Source organism: Podarcis vaucheri, assembly GCF_965113315.1.
Source record: "Podarcis vaucheri genome assembly, chromosome: 16".
Lineage (NCBI taxonomy): Eukaryota > Metazoa > Chordata > Lepidosauria > Squamata > Lacertidae > Podarcis > Podarcis vaucheri.
The window spans coordinates 28,474,325-28,491,885 of NC_138754.1; the positions used below are offsets into that span (position 1 = coordinate 28,474,325).

Here is a 17,561-nt window from a genome sequence, read left to right on the forward strand (position 1 = left end):
ACAATCTGATGGGGAACTGAGACAAAAACCTTCACTCTTCCTCCCCAGAGCTAAAAATGAACTAACACTCTGGGGCTTAATTTCCTTGATTCCAGAGGATCTTCCGAGCTAAAGAGCTGAAAAGTTTGGTAAGGCCATTTGGTCTCAATGGCTTCTCAACCAAGATGATCAAGGGCCTGGAAACCAAGCCTTATGAAGAATAGTTGAAGGAGCTGGGTATGTTTAGCCTGGAAAAGACGTGTCTGATGGGAGATATGATAGCCATCTTCAAATATCCCAAAGGCTGTCACATGGAAGACGGAACAAGCTTGTTTTCTCCTGGTCTGGAGGGTAGGACTCTAGAGGTTGTGGACTCTCCTTCCTTGGAGGGTTTTAAGCAGAGGTTGGATGGTCATCTGTCCTGGAAGCTTTAGCTGAGATTCCTGCATTGCAGGGGGTTGGAATAAATGACCTTTGTGGGTGGAAGGTAAGTTTCTCTACCCAAGAATATTAGCTGGCACTCTGAGCACGTTTAGGCAAGTTGTGTGTTACAGGTTCTACTTAGAGAAGACCCATTGAAATGAAAAGGCTGAAGGTGAATACAGCCCAAGACCATGTTTGCTGTCAGGCTGATGCCTGAATAGAATGCCTTGAGCAAAGAACGTTTTTCTAGGGCAGGGATAACCCACATGTTTCCCTATGGATACTATAGGGCTGCATGGTTTTGGCGGTTGCTCCCAGTCCCCAGTCTAGCTGCCGTGTTCTGGATTAATTGCAGTCACATCCCACAACTTATCTCAAAGGGTTTTACAGTAAAAATAAAATAAAAAATGAATGAAGGAGCAATGAAATCAGTCAAGAACAATTTCATATGTGAAAACTATTTTTTAAAATGATTCCATATCAAAGAGTTTTGCTAGCTTTGCTCTGGGGTAAAACCTTCAAACCTCTGAATGTTCACTGTTTGGCTTGAATTTGCCTGGCATAACAGAATGGATCTCTGTCCCTGTCTCAAATACTCTGATGACTTCTAAGTTTCTGTTGTAGACAAGTGTTAAGTAGCAGAGAGATTTGGCTGAAGTGCTACTCAATCAGGAAGTCTCAAAAATAACTCAGTGCGGTTTGTGGTTTTTTTAAGTGAGTTTAGAACCAACCCATCAGAAGAGTTTGTGGTCTTCACTCTCATCTAGCACCCTGCCACATAATGGGGGCTCCAACATAATGAATTCACAGGGCCTGGTTTAGTTTTGCTTTGTTTCTTTAAAAGCTTCCAGTGCTTATAGAACAAGTAAAATGAACAAGAACAATAAAGAACCAAGATCTAGGCTTGCATGCAGGAGAAAAGCAATTTAGCATCAATAGTAAAATGTCAGCTTAAACAGGAAAGTTCTTCAGGCACTTCCAAGATGACAAGAGGCTAAATATACTTATATTGGGAGAGAATTCTGAAGAGAGGGGGCTGCTGTGGAAAAGGCCCTGCTCCTTACAGAACAGGGATGTTATTGGACTCCACATTCCATCAACCCAAGGCAGCATGGCCAATGCTCATGTGATGAACTCTGAGACTGTAGTCTTGTGAGATGATTGAATAAGAGTCTCCAACAGAAGGTTATTGCAGATCATAGCTCCAGGGGATTAAAGTGGGATGATTGCCAGGGGTTAGTGAGCAGAGCAAGAAGGGTCTCAACCCCTAGTTTTTGATGGATTTTGTATGTGAAGCATGCTGTCTTGTCTACCTTTGGCCTGTATGGGGAGGTGTTGGACAAGCATTCATAAAAATAACTGTCAGAGTCCGACCACCACTTGCATCTCTGTAACAAATGAAGCAAGATGCTGCTCAGGAAACATGTGGTCAGGATTCCACAACACAACACACCGTATATGCATTCCCCATCAAAAGTTAGCTCTCTGAGCAAAATTGCAAACAAAAATGGGTATATTGAGAGCAATCTGCACACTGAGATAAGGATGAATTTTTGTGAGGATGTAATCCTTCACATACAAACCGATGTGGCAATGGACAAACTGAACTTCAGACTGGAAATTGAGAAACTGTTATGAGCTTAAACTGATAGATTCATGCATCCCTATTCTTGGTGTGGGGAATTTGTGGCCCTTCAGATGTTACTGAACTACAGCTCCCATCAGCCCCTGCCAGGAGGGCCAATAGTTGAGGATGCTGGGAATTGTAGTCCATCAATTTCTAGAGGCTGACAGGTTCCCCACACTAAGAGGCTCAGGAAGGAAATTAGTTATCGGTAGCAGCCAATGAATTTCTGAAGATATTTGCATATGAGGAAACTTCCTGAGTTTGAGGGGTTTAAAGGATAATGGCACAACTCTCCCCTCCAGAAAGCTCTTTGCCAACCAAGCTGTGAATTCCTCACCATGGCCAAACTTTTGATGCTCCTTGTATTTCTTGCTCACCTTTTGGGTAGGTCATTTTTTTAAAAATGCCTAATTGGAAATCCTTCCCTGTTTTCCTTTTCTCAGTGTGACTAATTGACAGCCTTCTCTTAATGATCTTCCAATTCCACTTAATTTTTCTGACTTTTTTTGTTTTGTTCCAGGCTGTGATGCGGAGTTTACAATGACTCAGCCACCTTCTTTGTCAGCCTCCATCGGAGATACAGTCAAAATCTCCTGTAGGAGAAGCACTGAGAGTGTAGACGATTATTTCATCTCCTGGTACCAGCAGAAGCCCAACAGTGCTCCAAAACTGTTAATATATGGTGATGAGCTTAGGGAGTCAGGGATCCCAGATAGATTCTCAGGCTCCCTTGACAGCTCTGCTAACTCTGCCATCTTAACCATCTCCAGCCTTCAAGCAGAAGATGAGGCTGATTATTACTGTCTGTCTTATGACAGCAGCGAGCAGCACACAGTGACACAACCACATAGGGAAGTAAGACAAAAACCTCCTTGCAGACGATGGGCTTCATTTGGCCTTGACGGCAGCTGATGAATGCTACCGCCCTACCAAAAATAGTCTTCTTGTTTGAACCGTTCTCCATCACTGAACGAGGAAAGAAACTGCATTTTGAAATTGTGGAAGGGGAGCAAACCTTTTGGCAAAATTCCCGAGGTGGGATCCAATGGGACAAAAACCCCACACGATTATAACACATTGAAAATGGCACGAGGATCTTTCCCATAGGGCAGTAGATGGCAGATCACTGTGTGTGTGAAATCCAGCTGGAGGAGGCCCTGAAGTGGTTTTCCTACCTCTCTCTCTCCAGGAATTCTTCCCCACCTGTTTATATACCTGTTCAGCAGGAACTCGTGTTCCAAAACCCTGCTCCACTCCTGTCACATCGCCTTCGCCTCTTAGAAATGACGTGGAACCTGCCAATTATCTATCTATCTATCTATCTATCTATCTATCTATCTATCTATATTACAGATTTCTTAGTTTACAAAAAAGATCTGCATTGTCTATTTTTTCAAGTTGCGTTTTCTACAGATCAGTTTCATTTGTTGTGAGACATTAGTGTTACAGTGTTAGGTTAGGAAGAAAAGAAGGGGAAGGCGGGGGGGGGAGAGAATGTTGAGCCTGGCATACCACCCGCTATTCCACCACACAGCACAAAACCTCCAGATAAAAACTTGGCAAGCCAAAGGTTTATGCCGCCCAGCAGACTTCCACAAAAATAACAAACCCATATCAACACAAGAAATACAAGACAGACTAGGGGACACCCAAATGTCTTGGCTTACACACTACCAATTACATGCCCTCTTAAACAATCCAGTAGTAAAATCAGCAGCAACTAGGCCTTTGACAACCTTCAAAAACCTCCTCCTAACATGGTTATTCCAAATACCAGAAAAAAAGCAAAAAAAAAGCTGATCGCCGAAGAATTGATGCTTTTGAATTATGATGCTGGAGGAGACTCTTGAGAGTCCCATGGACTGCAAGAAGATCAAACCTATCCATCCATTCTTAAGGAAATCAGCCCTGAGTGCTCACTGGAAGGACAGATCCTGAAGCTGAGGCTCCAAGACTTTGGCCGTCTCATGAGAAGAGAAGAATCCCTGGAAAAGACCCTGATGTTGGGAAAGATGGAGGGCACAAGGAGAAGGGGACGACAGAGGATGAGATGGTTGGACAGTGTTCTCGAAGCTACCAGCATGAGTTTGACCAAACTGCGGGAGACAGCGGAAGACAGGAGTGCCTGGTGTGCTCTGGTCCATGGGGTCACGAAGAGTCAGACACAACTAAACGACTAAACAACAAAATCTGAGTCCACAGGCAAGTTTGTATTCTATGTCTGCAAGATCTAAAAACCAGGCCATATCAATCAAATGTGTTTCCCGGAAAACCATGGTCTTACTCCAACTGCTTGAGCACTGAATATCAGCATTGGTTTTCAAATTATATAACCTTCCTGTTCATGTTGAGCATAGCTATATGATGACTGCTTTTCCAGCTTTAACCTTTAAGGGGAGATGTTGGTCTATTTTTGGCAGATTAGTGTTTCTGAGAGCACCTGCTCCCTCTTGCACCTGCGATGTGAAGTGAAGCAGGAGAATGGTCACTAAGCATGGCTGCATGTCTGATGCTTTCTGTTCACTCATGCTCAGATTGGCATGAATGCAGCAAATATATCAGGTACAAGTACACCTTCCGCAGACAAAAAGAGTCGGGAAAGAATGTGCGTGAATAGATTAATTTCGTTTACTCATTTATTTCCTTTTTTAAAAAAAGTTTCATTCACTTTGGTTACTGTTCTCCGGAGTGCATTTGGTGTTCTGCTTGATCGTTTCCCCCTTGAGTGCATTACTACAGCTCCATTGATAAAGAAGCTTAAATGTCTCGTCTTGGGGGAGTTTGGAGGAAGGAGTGCCCCCCCCCCTTTTAGTGGAGTGGGTGCCTTTCATTTAGAAACTTCGGGGGCTTTCATGGTTTAAAAAAAAGCCTATTGCACAAAGAATCAGATTGATTTCTCCATCCAGTTTGACCTCTGGTTCTGCCCACTCCTAGAACCTGCCCCCCAGAGGGTTTACCAGATGGGATTTCAAGGGACGGAAGTAGATATTTGGACCACATCTTGCTTCCAATTCATGGTAGAAGAAGGAGGAGGAGGAGGAGGAGGGGGGGAAGGGGAAGGGGAAGGGGAAGGGGAAGGAGGAGAAGGAGAAGGAGAAGGAGAAGGAGAAGGAGAAGGAGAAGGAGAAGGAGAAGGAGAAGGAGAACCCTACAACCCTTGTTGGCTGAGCACAGCTCTCCATTGATCCAGGAGCCACTCATATCTAAACACTCTTGTCAGAAGTTGTCTCTGTTTTCCAGGGACAGTCCCAGATTTACAGAAGCCATCTTGGCTTCTGATTTGATCCTAGAATGTCCCACTTTTCCTTATGACGTCCTTATTTTCATTGGAGAAATATCGGAGGGTATAGAGTTATCTGACCTCTGAGCCATCTGAAGGCAGCTCTGTATTGGGAAGTTTTTTTAAAATGCCTAATATTTTATGTTTTTATAGATGTTGGAAGCTCCTTGGAGTGACTGGAGCAACTTAGGTGGGCATGGTATAAATAGTTAAATTATTATTATTAATATTATTATTGAATAGGGCGTCCCTATTTTCATTGGATAAATGTTGGAGGGTATGCCTTCCCACTCTGATACTTCCCTGGGGGGGGGGAGGGGGTCCCCAGCTATAGTCTCCCACCATTCCTCCTCGTCTAGCCAGTGTGATGGCCTTAGATTCGGACTCGGAGGCTGAACCTGAGGAATCCCAGCCTGCACAGGAGTCCCCGCCTCCAGAACCAGCTGAGCCGGGGCTGGGGCTTGAGCCTGAAGGGTCCTCACCTGTGCTGGATCCTCAGGTGCAGGCACCAGCTGAGTCTGCTCTGGCTCCTGAGGTTAACCCTTGGGACCAGCACAGCCAGCCCCTGACATCATGACTCTTCACAAATCACACCCTTTCCTCCAAGGGGAACTTTCCAAGGGCTGCCTGCCAGTGGTGTGTGTGTGTGTGTACGTGTGTACCAGAGGCAAAGCTGAGCAGATGTGACTCTTATTTTTGTACAACAGGTCACACCTTCATAATGTCTCCAGAAAAGCCAATGGGTACAGATATATTTGCATGATAGATCATCCCTCAGCTCCTGGGGTATATAAGAGACCCCCTTCCCTCTTATAGATTAGAGAGCTGTTTGCCTCTGGGACTCACCTTCCTTTAGAATTTCACCATGGGCCAGATCCTTATTCTCTTCGTTTTTCTCACTTACTTCTCAGGTATGGGTTATGTGGTCTAATGGGCTAGCAACAAAGCTATTTCTCTATTTAGCACAGAAACAGAATACGTTTGTGATATTAAGGAACAGAGAATGATGCATCAGTTTTTCTTTTTCTTTCTGCAAAGGTGTCGCTTCACAGCCGACCTTGACTCAGGCAGCCTCCGAGTCTGTCTCCCCGGGCCAAGCAATTAAACTCTCCTGTTCTAAAAGTAGCGGTGGAAGCTGGGGCAACTTTCACTGGTATCAACAGAAACCTGGCCAGGCTCCTCGCTTCGTGCTCTATCATACCAGCGACAGGGGAGAAGGGATCCCAGATCGGTTCACAGGTTCTTATTCAGGGAACACAGGCTATTTAACCATCACCAACATCCAGGCTGAAGATGAGGCCGTTTATTACTGTTGTGCTTATGAGAGCTCTGGTAGCAAGTTCCAGTTCCACAGTGGTGCAGTCTAATGGGGAACTGAGACAAAAACCTTCACTCCTCCTTTCTAGAGTGATGAATTCAAAACAGCTCGAGCCTGAAAGTGACAGTTCTCCCTGGGAACGGACAGGCTTGAAGGACAGCAAAATGAAATAAGAGTTCATTAACAGAAATTCATTTGGCTTGGGTCTTACACATGCGGTGAAATTAAGTGCACATGTACAATATTCCTGCCTAATCACATATTTTGGGTTGCTCAAGTAGCCAAGTGTGTATCTTGAATGGGTCCTGGCTCATAGAAAATTTCTTTATGGAAATCTACCATCATGCCTATTATCTGGGTGGGAATATAAAACAGACAGAGACTGATCTATTAAAACAGAAGCACACAGGAGGTGATCTTTATTTACTGCTGCAGGACACCCCACCTGCCCTGTTGAAGAGAGAAGACGATAATACTTTACTATATAAATACATGAAACTACATAAAAGTACATTTCTATTGGTGAAGTCACAATACATGCGGAAAGATCCTCCAATTAAGTTCTTCTAATACCTCGCATGTTTATCTGCATATCTGCATGCTTACTCAAACAAACCTTTTAAAACTTGCTTTCTCTCTTTCTTTGAAACGGCATCCCTCTCTCTTTTTTTCAAATCACACCTCTGCCTTCTTTGGGTGTAACATACCGTCCAACTTTTTCAGACCCAAAACTGGGACGTGTGTCTTCTGGGATGTGCTCCCAGGTGAGTCATGTGACCCATGCCTCACTCTTGCCCTGAAAAAAAGCCCCTTTCCCAGAGAAAGATCTTGTGAGGGAAACCTTTTCCCTCCTAAATTGCAGCACCGCACACTGCAGGATTTCATTCCTTGCAAGAGAGAGCCTATAGAATGGGAAATCCCATTGGCGACAGTTCATAGCTCTACACTGCCACCTGGTGCTGTATGTTTATGGCACATTTTTAAAATTATAATTGATGAAATGGAGGCAGTGAGAGATTTTACTTTCTTGGGCTCCATGATCACTGCAGATGGTGACAGCAGTCACAAAATTAAAAGATTCCTGCTTCTTGGGAGAAAAGCAATGACAAACCTAGACAGCATCCTAAAAAGCAGAGACATCACCTTGCCAGCAAAGGTCTGTATAGTTAAAGATATGGTTTTCCCAATACAGTAGTGATCTATGGAAGTGAAAGCTGGACCATAAAGAAGGCGGATCGCCGAAGAATTGATGCTTTTGAATTATGATGCTGGAGGAGACTGTTGAGAGTCCCATGGACTGCAAGAAGATCAAACCGATCCATTCTTAAGGAAATCAGCCCTGAGTGCTCACTGGAAGGACAGATCCTGAAGCTGAGGCTCCAAGACTTTGGCCGTCTCATGGGATGAGAAGACTCCCTGGAAAAGACCCTGATGTTGGGAAAGATTGAGGGCACAAGGAGAAGGGGACGACAGAGGACGAGATGGCTGAACACTGATCTTGAAGGTACTAACATGAGTTTGAGCAAACTGCAGGAGACAGCGGAAGACAGGAGTGCCTGGTGTGCTCTGGTCCATGGGGTCACGAAGAGTCAGACATGCCTAGATGACTAAACAACAAAAGCTCAGTCCACAGTCAAGTTTCTGTTCTATATCTGCAAGATTTAAAAACCAGGCCATATCAATCAAATGTGTTTCCCGGAAAACCATGGTCTTAATCCAACTGCTTGAGCACTGAATATCAGCATTGGTTTTCAGATTATATAACCTTCCTGTTCATGTTGAGCATAGCTATAGGATGACTGCTTTTCCAGCTTTAACCTTTAAGGGGAGATGTTGCTCTATTTTTGGCAGATTAGTGTTTCTGAGAGCACCTGCTCCCTCTTGCACCTGTGATGTGAAGTGGAGCAGGAGAATGTTCACTAAGCATGGCTACATGTCTGATGCTTTCTGTTCACTCATGCTCAGATTGGCATGAATGCAGCAAATATATCAGGTACAAGTACACGTTCGGCAGACAAAAAGAGTCAGAAAAGAACGTGCATGAATGGATTGATTTCGTTTCCTCATTTATTTCCTTTTTTAAAAAGTTTCATTCACTTTGGTTACTGTTCTCTGGAGTGCATTTGGTGTTCTGCTTGATCGTTTCCCCCCTGAGTGCATTAGTACAGCTCCATTGATAAAGAAACTTAAATGTCTCGTCTTGGGGGAGTTTGGAGGAAGGAGTGCCCCCCCCCCTTTTAGTGGAGTGGGTGCCTTTCATTTAGAAACTCCTGGGGCTTTCATGGTTTAAAAAAGCCTATTGCACAAAGAATCAGATTGATTTCTCCATCCAGTTTGACCTCTGGTTCTGCCCACTCCTAGAACCTGCCCCCCAGAGGGTTTACCAGATGGGATTTCAAGGGATGGAAGTAGATATTTGGACCACAACTTGCTTCCAATTCATAGTAGAAGAAGGAGGAGGGGGAGGAGGAGAAGGAAAAGGAGGAGAAGAAGGAGGAGGAGGAGAAGAAGAAGGAGAAGGAGGAGGAGGAGGAGGAGGAGGAGGAGGAGGAGAAGGAGAAGGAGAAGGAGAACCCTACAACCCTTGTTGGCTGAGCACAGCTCTCCATTGATCCAGGAGCCACTCATAACTAAACACTCTTGTCAGAAGGTGTCTCTATTTTCCAGGGACGGTCCCGGATTTACAGAAGCCATCTTGACTTCTGATTTGATCCTAGAATGTCCCACTTATGATGTCCTTATTTTCATTGGAGAAATGTCAGAGGGTATAGAGTTATCTGACTTCCGAGCCATCTGTATACAGAGGTAGCTCTATACTGGGAAGTTTTTTTTAAATGCCTAATATTTTATTATGTTTCTATATATGTTGGAAGCTGCCTGGAGTGGCTGGAGGGTGGGCATGGTATAAATAGTAAAAATATTATTATTAATATTAATATTGAATAGGACATCCCCATTTTCATTGGATAAATGTTGCATTATATTAGGGTTGCCATATTTTGAAGAACGAAAAAGAGGATGCTATGACGACTCTCATTTTAAATACCCCTGCTATATGTAGGCTATAGAAGCTGTGGTATATTGCTGAGGGTGGCCGGAGAAGAGAAGAGGAAGGCAAGTCTTCAACCACCAGTTATGTCTATGTCTCATCTAGAAAGTGTAGCCAGAGACATTTTGGCAAATTTAAAAAATCCACCCGGGCAGAAATCCCCCCCCCCCAAAAAAAAGAGGACATGTCCTGGAATAATAGGACATATGGCAACCTTACATTATATGGCAAAAGATTGCATTTCCAAAACTCCTGCTTGGTGTGCCAACACAAATGTGAAAGCAGGGGATATTTGCCGGGAAATATTGGAGGGTGTTAGGGGGCTCCATTGCTCAACAATTCTGACATGCAGCTTCCATCTCCGCCTTTCCCAGTAGCTAGTTCTGTGGCTTAACGTGAGATTGGCAGAGAAGGTAAAGGGTCTGGGGAGCAGGACTGCCTGAGGGAATTATTAGGGACACATGAAGCACTCACCCTCCTGGCCCTCATATTTTCAGGCACATCCCTCAGTTCTTGCCTTGCTGGTCACCACAAAATAGGTCTTTCCCTATTAGTGTTATCTTAACTCTTATTATTGTGAGCAATGCTTCAGAAGCAAAAGGCTTCTCTCAACCTAGGAAAAACAGCCTTGCATCTTCTTATTAAATACTCTCCCTTATGCAAATGTCTTCTCTGTTCATTGGCAGGGAAAGAATGTCCCGCCTCTGCAGATTGACATTTCTAACAAAGCCAATGGGCACCCTTAGCTTTAACTGAGAGACCTGCCAGATTCAGCTCCTCTGGGGATTAAATAAAGAAGTGGAAAGGCTCCTGCCACTTATCAGTTTGCTTTCCAAAGCCCAACTCCTCCAGAGAGCTCACCATGGCCTGGGCTTTGTCCTTCCTTATCCTTCTTGGCTATCTTTCAGGTAAGGGTGTAGAGGACTCACTCTCCATGGAGGCAGAGCCAATGACAACATTGTGCATTGATGAAAGGGCCTGTCTGATACTTGTGAGCACACTAAATGAATCCGTGTCAATTATCCTTTTCCCGAAGGTGTCATTTCACAGCCTACTATGACCCAACCTGCCTCTGTGGCTGCACCCCCGAGACAAACTACTAAACTCTTCTGCACCGCCAGCGGAAGCGTGAGCTATATTGTCTGGATTCAGCAAAAACCTGGCCAGGCCCCTCGCTTTGTGCACTGTGATGGCTGCAGCAGGGGAACAGGGATCCCAGATCGGTTCACCGCTTCCCGCTCTGGGACCACAGGCTATTTGACCATCACCGACACTGAGACTGAAGATGAGGCTGCCTATTACTGTGTTGCTTGGTTCAGCAGCGTGTGGCACAGTGCTAAAGTCTGATGGGGAACTGAGACAGAAACCTTCTCCCTCCTTCCCTCCAGTGCAGGGAGCTGAGAAATATTGCAGTGTTTGGTTTGATGTGTGAGTGCCTGAAGGTGGTTGGAGGATGGATGATGGCCAACAGATTGAGGTTGCATATTGATAAGACAGAAGTACTGTTTTTGGCGGACAAGGGGCAGGTGGGTGTGGAGGACTCCCTGGTCCTGAAAGGGGTAACTGTGCCCCTGAAGGACCAAGTGCACAACCTGCGAGTCATTTTGGACTCACAGCTGTCCATGGAGGCGCAGATCAATTCTGTGTCCAGGGCAGCTGTCTACTAGCTCCATCTGGTATGCAGGCTGAGACCCTACCTGCCTGCGGACTGTCTCGCCAGGGTGGTGCATGCTCTGGTTATCTCCCGTTTGGACTACTGCAATGCACTCTACATGGGCTACCTTTGAAGGTGACCCAGAAACTACAACTAATCCAGAATGCAGCAGCTAGACTGGTGACTGGGAGTGGCCACTGAGACCACATAACACAGGTCCTGAAAGACCCACATTGGCTCCCAGCACGTTTCCGAGCACAATTCAAAGTATTGGTGCTGACCTTTCAAGCCCTAAACGGCCTTGGCCCAGTAGACCTGAAGGAGCGTCTCCACTCCCATTGTTCTGCCCGGACACTGAGGTCCAGCTCCAAGGGCCTTCTGGTGGTTCCCTCACTGTGAGGTTACAGGGAACCAGGCAGAGGGCCTTCTCAGTAGTAGTGCCTGCCCTGTGGAACGCCCTCCCTTCAAATGTCATGGAAATAAACAACTACCAGACTTTTAGAAGACATCTGAAGGCAGCCCTGTTTAGGGAAGTTTTTAATGTGTGATGTTTTATTCTGGTGGGAGCTGCCCAGAGTGGCTGGGGAAACCCAACTGGATGGGCAGGATATAAATAATAAATATTATTATTATTATTATTATTATTATTATTATTATTATTATTATTATTAATGTGTGCCTGAGTCTCTCGCAATAGTATTGCCGGATGAGGCCAAAATGGCATCTTATCCCAGCCCCTTCTCTGAGTTGTGATCACGAAGCAACCACTCATGCACAGGGCAATGCACACTGCAGGTGGCCAAATATCATTGCAGCTGGATTTTAGAAAGGTGCCTGTAGAGCAAACAATAAGGGCACATTGTACAGCAAACATCTGCACACTGCTGAACTTTTTTTACATGTGGCACAGATGTTAAGATACAACAAAATCCCACACACAGGAAGAATAAGGAGTGCTTCACTTGTAGTTCTAAAAATCATTTAATGTGTCAACATGAATGGAATATATTAATATTGTAGCTGTTGTATAAGGGATTATTATTTTGACCGGAATGTAATTGAAATTAATTTGGAACACAGAAATAAAGAAAATCATCAAATCTAGCATGTGCAGGGGGACCCAAATTATATAATTCGCTGTTTGAAAATTGGTATTAGTAATTGTATTATAATTTGGTATTGTTATAAAAAGGCTATTATTGATTGTAATTGAAAAATTAATAAAAATTATTATCAAAAAGATATAACAAAATCATAGCATAGTTAAGATACAACAAAATCACTCTATGAAGTTTGGTGCCGGTTAAAACTAGCCCCATTTTCTTGCATGGATAGGCACAGTAATGCCCTTATTAATTTCTGCAGGATTTAAATAAGCACTTCTTGCACTTCTCAGGTACTTCTCAGGTAAGGGTGTGAAGGTCTCATCTTTCTTAGGCATATTTCCCAACAGCAGAACTATTTATATTGTTCATTGATCACCTTGCCTGTCTGATATTTGTGAGCACCAAAAAATAAAAATAAAATCAAGGTCTTTTTCATAATATTTTTTATTAATTTTCAATTACAGTCCAATAATAGCCTCAGGAATGCTTTCCAAGGACACTGAATCTGCCAGCTGTCTCTCTCCTGGTGTTTGCTCTTCTAGCTGCTCCTCACCCAGCATTTCCCAGCTTTCCCCCTCTGTGCTATGCCCTTCTGCAAACCACTGTTCTAAATCAATACTGCCCTCCTGCCCTTGGGAAGGTTCAGGAGAAGGGGGTGGGGGCGGCCAAATGGCTGACAGATGCCAAAGATGTGCTGCCTGTCGAATATGCCAGAAAACTCTTCCACGAAGTTTACTGTTGGTTAAAACCAGCCGTGGGGGACCCTGAATTGATGCGTCACAATCCTGTCCTGATGACATCACTGGGTTAACCCGGTAACAACATTAGTCTTAAAATATCTGCAAGATTTTATTAAAAAGAAAACAAAAACTAGTCCTCATCAGCCAAAGGGGTTTGGTAATGGAATGATGGGTTGTGCTGAAACTGCCGAGTATTTATTGGATGGAATGGACCCTACTAGGTGTCAAGTTTGCTATTTCATATATATTTTTTCCTTTGGGCTCCAACCACCATCTGTATGTGGCCCCTGAAAGGTTCTCTGTGAGGGAATATGGCCCTGGGGTTTATTCTTCACTTGTGAACTAGAAGTTAGACCCAGATGTTGATACTGTGTCCTGTGCACAGGAAAGGGAGGCTTCAGCAGAAACCTCATTGGCAACTTGAAATAATTTTGACTGGATTGGGATGTAGCCTGAGAAGAGGTGCTTGGGAAGACTATCAAGGACAGGGCCTGTTAAGGCCCTTCCTCATTCTCTAATTCCTTTATTTCCTAAGTTTCCATCTTCCTTCCTTCCAATTGCTCTCTCTCAACACTTATTAGTGTGCATAAAGAGCTTATGTCTCTTAGCCTGGAACAGAACCAGGAACCTTCCCTCTTTTCTTCAAATAATCTTCCTCTTGCAAATGTATTCTCTGTTCATTGGCCAGGATACAATGTCGTGCCTCCTCAGAGGAGGAGCAGCTTTTCTAGCAAAGCCAATGGACACCAAGAACATAATATAACAGACCCTTCATCCATTTCCTGCAGTATTTAAGAAGGAAGGAGGAAATCTCCCTCCAGTTATCTGTTTCTTTTAGAAAGTCAGACTCCTCTAGGGAGCTCACCATGGCATGGGCTCTGTCCTTCCTTGCACTTCTCAACTGTTTCTCAGGTAAGGGTATGTAGGACTCGCTTTCCATAGGTTTCTGGGTCTACAATGCCAATTACCGTATTTTTTGCACCATAACACTCACTTTTTTCCTCCTAAAAAGTAAGACGAAATGTCTGTGCGTGTTATGGAGGGAATGCCTATGGGTGGCATGCCTACGGATTTTCCTCCTCTAAAAACTATGTGCGTGTTATGGTCGAGTGTGTGTTATAGAGCGAAAAATACGGTATATCCTAAGTTTATCGTAGCACGCTTATAGTATTCATGAGCAAAACAAGTGAATCAAGGTAATTTCTTCTTCTTTCTTTTTGAAAAGGTGTCCTTTCTCAACACACAATGACTCAACCTGCTTCCGAGTCTGTGTCCCCAGCACAAACAGTTAAGTTCTCCTGCACTGCCAGCAGCAGCGTGAGCACTATTTACTGGTATCAACAGAGAGCTGACCAGGCCCCTCGCTTTGTGCACTGTGATGGCTGCAGCAGGGGAACAGGGATCCCAGATCGGTTCACCGCTTCCCGCTCTGGAACCACAGGCTATTTGACCATCAGCCGCACAGAGACTGAAGATGAGGCTGCCTATTACTGTGCTGCTTGGTTCAGCAGCATGTGGCACAGTGCTAAAGTCTGATGGGGAACTGAGACAGAAACCTTCTCCCTCCTTCCCTCCAGTGCAGGGAGCTGAGAAATATTGCAGTGTTTGGTTTGATGTGTGAGTGCCGGGAGGCGGTTGGAGGATGGATGGTGGCCAACAGATTGAGGTTGCATCTTGATAAGACAGAAGTACTGTTTTTGGGGGACAGGGGGCAGGTGGGTGTGGAGGACTCCCTGGTCCTGAATGGAGTAACTGTGCCCCTGAAGGACCAGGTGCACTACCTGTGAGTCATTTGGGGCTCACAGCTGTCCATGGAGGCGCAGGTCAGTTCAGTGTCCAGGGCAGCTGTCTACTAGCTCCATCTGGTACACAGGCTGAGACCCTACCTGCCCACGGACTGTCTCGCCAGAGTGGTGCATGCTCTAGTTATCTCCCGCTTGGACTACTGCAATGTGCTCTACGTGGGGCTACCTTTGAAGGTGACCCAGAAACTACAACTAATCCAGAATGCGACAGCTAGACTGGTGACTGGGAGTGGCCGCTGAGACCATATAACACCGGTCCTGAAAGACCCACATTGGCTCCCAGCACGTTTCCGAGCACAATTCAAAGTATTGGTGCTGACCTTTCAAGCCCTAAATGGCCTTGGCCCAGTAGGCCTGAAGGAGCGTCTCCACTCCCATCGTTCTGCCCAGACACAGAGGTCCAGCTCCGAGGGCCTTCTGGTGGTTCCCCCACTGTGAGGTTACAGGGAACCAGGCAGAGGGCCTTCTCGGTAGTGGCGTCCGCCCTGTGGAACGCCCTCCCTTCAAATGTCAAGGAAATAAACAACTATCTGACTTTCAGAAGACATCTGAAGGCAGCCTTTTTAGGGAAGTTTTTAATGTGTGATGTTTTATTCTGTTGGGAGCTGCCCAGAGTGGCTGGGGAAACCTAGCTGGATGGGCAGGGTATAAATAATAAATGATTATATTATTATTATTATTATTATTATTATTATTATTATTATTATTATTGATGTGTGCCTGAGTCTCTCGCAAGAAACTTCCGCAGAAACTGCTGCTTGCCTTCTATCACTGTGCCATTGAGAGCGTGCTCACTTATGGCTTATGTGTGCGGTACGGAAGCTGTACTACCCAGGACAGGTTGGGGTTGTGCAGAGTTGTTAAGGCAGCAGAGAGCATTGTTGGCTGCCCACTCTCCACCTTAGAGCAGATTTATGCCACAAGGTGCCATAGGAAGGCACTGGACATAGTAAAAGATCCATCGCATCCTGGTCACTGTCTCTTCGAGCTCTTGCCGTCGGGACGGAGATACAGGACGATGAAGACAAGAACGAGCCGTCTTAAGAACAGCTTCTTCCCCAGAGCAATCTCAGCCCTGAATGGGAAGCCTGGACTTTGAAAGTCATCTAATCTTCCTTGCTGTATTATACTGTATTGTTTTAATTGGTGTTTTTATAGTTGTTTTGATTTTGTGTGGAGTGCCCTACCTGGGTGGATGGAGCAGCCAAGTAATTTTGTTGTCCCCGAGAGGGGGCAATGACAATAAAGATATTATTATTATTATTATTAGTAGTAGTAGTAGTAGTATTGCCGGATGAGGCCAAAATGGCACCTAATCCCAGCCCCTTCTCTGAGTTGTGATCACCAAGCAGCCACTCATGCACAGGGCAATGCACACTGCAGGTGGCCAAATATCATTGCAGCTGGATTTTAGAAAGGTGCCTGTAGAGCAAACAATAAGAGCACATCTGCACATTGCTGAGCTTTTTTTACATGTGGCACAGATGTTAAGATACAACACAATCCCGCACACAGGACGAACAAGGATATAGTTTGAGTTCATCACTCGTAGCTCTATAAATCATTTAATGAAATTATTAATATTGCAACTGTTGTATAAGGGATTGTTATTTTGACCGGAATGTAATAGAGATTATTTATTATTTATATTGTGCATTGATCACTACGCCTGTCTGATATTTGTGAGCAAAAATAAAGATAAAAATAAAGGTATTTTAATAATAATTTATTATTTTTTAATTACAGTCCAATAATGGCCTCATTATAACAATACCAAATTATAATACAATTACTAATACCAATCATTCAAATACTGAATTATATAATTTAGGTGCTCCCCCACGTGTGCTGGATTTGATGGTTCGATTATTTTCTTTATTTCTGCGTTCCAAAATCTTATTAATTTCAATTACATTCCAATCAAAACAATAATCCCTTATACAACAGCTGCAATATTAATAGCTTCTATTCATGTTGACACATTAAATGATTTATAGAACTACAAGTGAGGCACTCAAACTATAACCTTGTTCTTCCTGTGTGTGGCAATTATTCTGTCTGTGGTGTTTCCTCCTGTCCTTGTAAAATGTTATGTCTGTCTTTAATAATAATAATAATAATAATAATAATAATAATAATAATAATAGTCAATTATCCTTTTCCCAAAGGTGTCATTTCACAGTCCCTTATGACTCAAACAGCCACCAAGTCTGTGCCGCTAGAACAAACAGCTAAACTTTCCTGCCCCTCCAATGGTGAAATGAACATTATTGCCTGGTATCAACAGAGACCTGGACAGGACCCTCGCTATGTGCTCTGTAATACCAGCAACAGGGGAGAAGGGATTCCCAATCAATTCATTGCTTCCCTCTCTGAGAATCTAGACTTTTGTTTTGCAGTTTTTGTAGACACAGCACTGACTGCTGAATGCACTCAAATCGCTGTTCGTTCCAATCCAGCATTAAAAAGCAGGTTTTTGCAGGGAAAGTGCTGGAGGGAGGAAACCCTCCCTTCAAAAAATACTCAGACATGGCGCAGAACAAAAGGTAATAATGGATGACCCCCAAGTCATTTTTGCAT

At 44.3% G+C, this 17,561-nt stretch overlaps 4 protein-coding genes across 12 annotated transcripts in view; all 4 read left to right on the top strand.

Annotated features, from left to right (window-relative positions):
* LOC309521129 (immunoglobulin lambda-1 light chain-like) overlaps positions 1-17,561 on the top strand; it is a 627,875-nt gene that overhangs the window by 49,704 nt on the left and 560,610 nt on the right. The gene's annotated exons all lie outside the window — the stretch shown is intronic.
* Positions 1-17,561, top strand: part of LOC309521111 (immunoglobulin lambda-1 light chain-like) — a 603,006-nt gene that overhangs the window by 13,463 nt on the left and 571,982 nt on the right. Inside the window, exons 1-2 of one of the 9 annotated variants that reach the window (XM_082203447.1) lie at positions 2,340-2,413; positions 2,550-2,860. The exons of 7 other annotated variants lie outside the window; for them this stretch is intronic. In XM_082203447.1, coding sequence (XP_082059573.1) covers positions 2,368-2,413; positions 2,550-2,860 — 357 coding nt within the window. In that variant the 5' untranslated portion in view covers positions 2,340-2,367. Of the gene's footprint in view, positions 1-2,339; positions 2,414-2,549; positions 2,861-17,561 lie in introns of those variants that run through there. One more of the 9 variants, XM_082203448.1, reaches the window with a different exon arrangement.
* The window catches only part of LOC309521126 (immunoglobulin lambda-1 light chain-like), a 593,187-nt gene continuing 581,739 nt past the window's right edge, over positions 6,114-17,561 (top strand). The window contains exons 1-2 of the mRNA XM_082203482.1: positions 6,114-6,220; positions 6,348-6,654. Coding sequence (XP_082059608.1) covers positions 6,175-6,220; positions 6,348-6,654 — 353 coding nt within the window. The 5' untranslated portion in view covers positions 6,114-6,174. The remainder of the gene's footprint in view (positions 6,221-6,347; positions 6,655-17,561) is intronic.
* LOC309521127 (immunoglobulin lambda-1 light chain-like) overlaps positions 13,954-17,561 on the top strand; it is a 593,349-nt gene continuing 589,741 nt past the window's right edge. The window contains exons 1-2 of the mRNA XM_082203486.1: positions 13,954-14,088; positions 14,402-14,690. Coding sequence (XP_082059612.1) covers positions 14,043-14,088; positions 14,402-14,690 — 335 coding nt within the window. The 5' untranslated portion in view covers positions 13,954-14,042. The remainder of the gene's footprint in view (positions 14,089-14,401; positions 14,691-17,561) is intronic.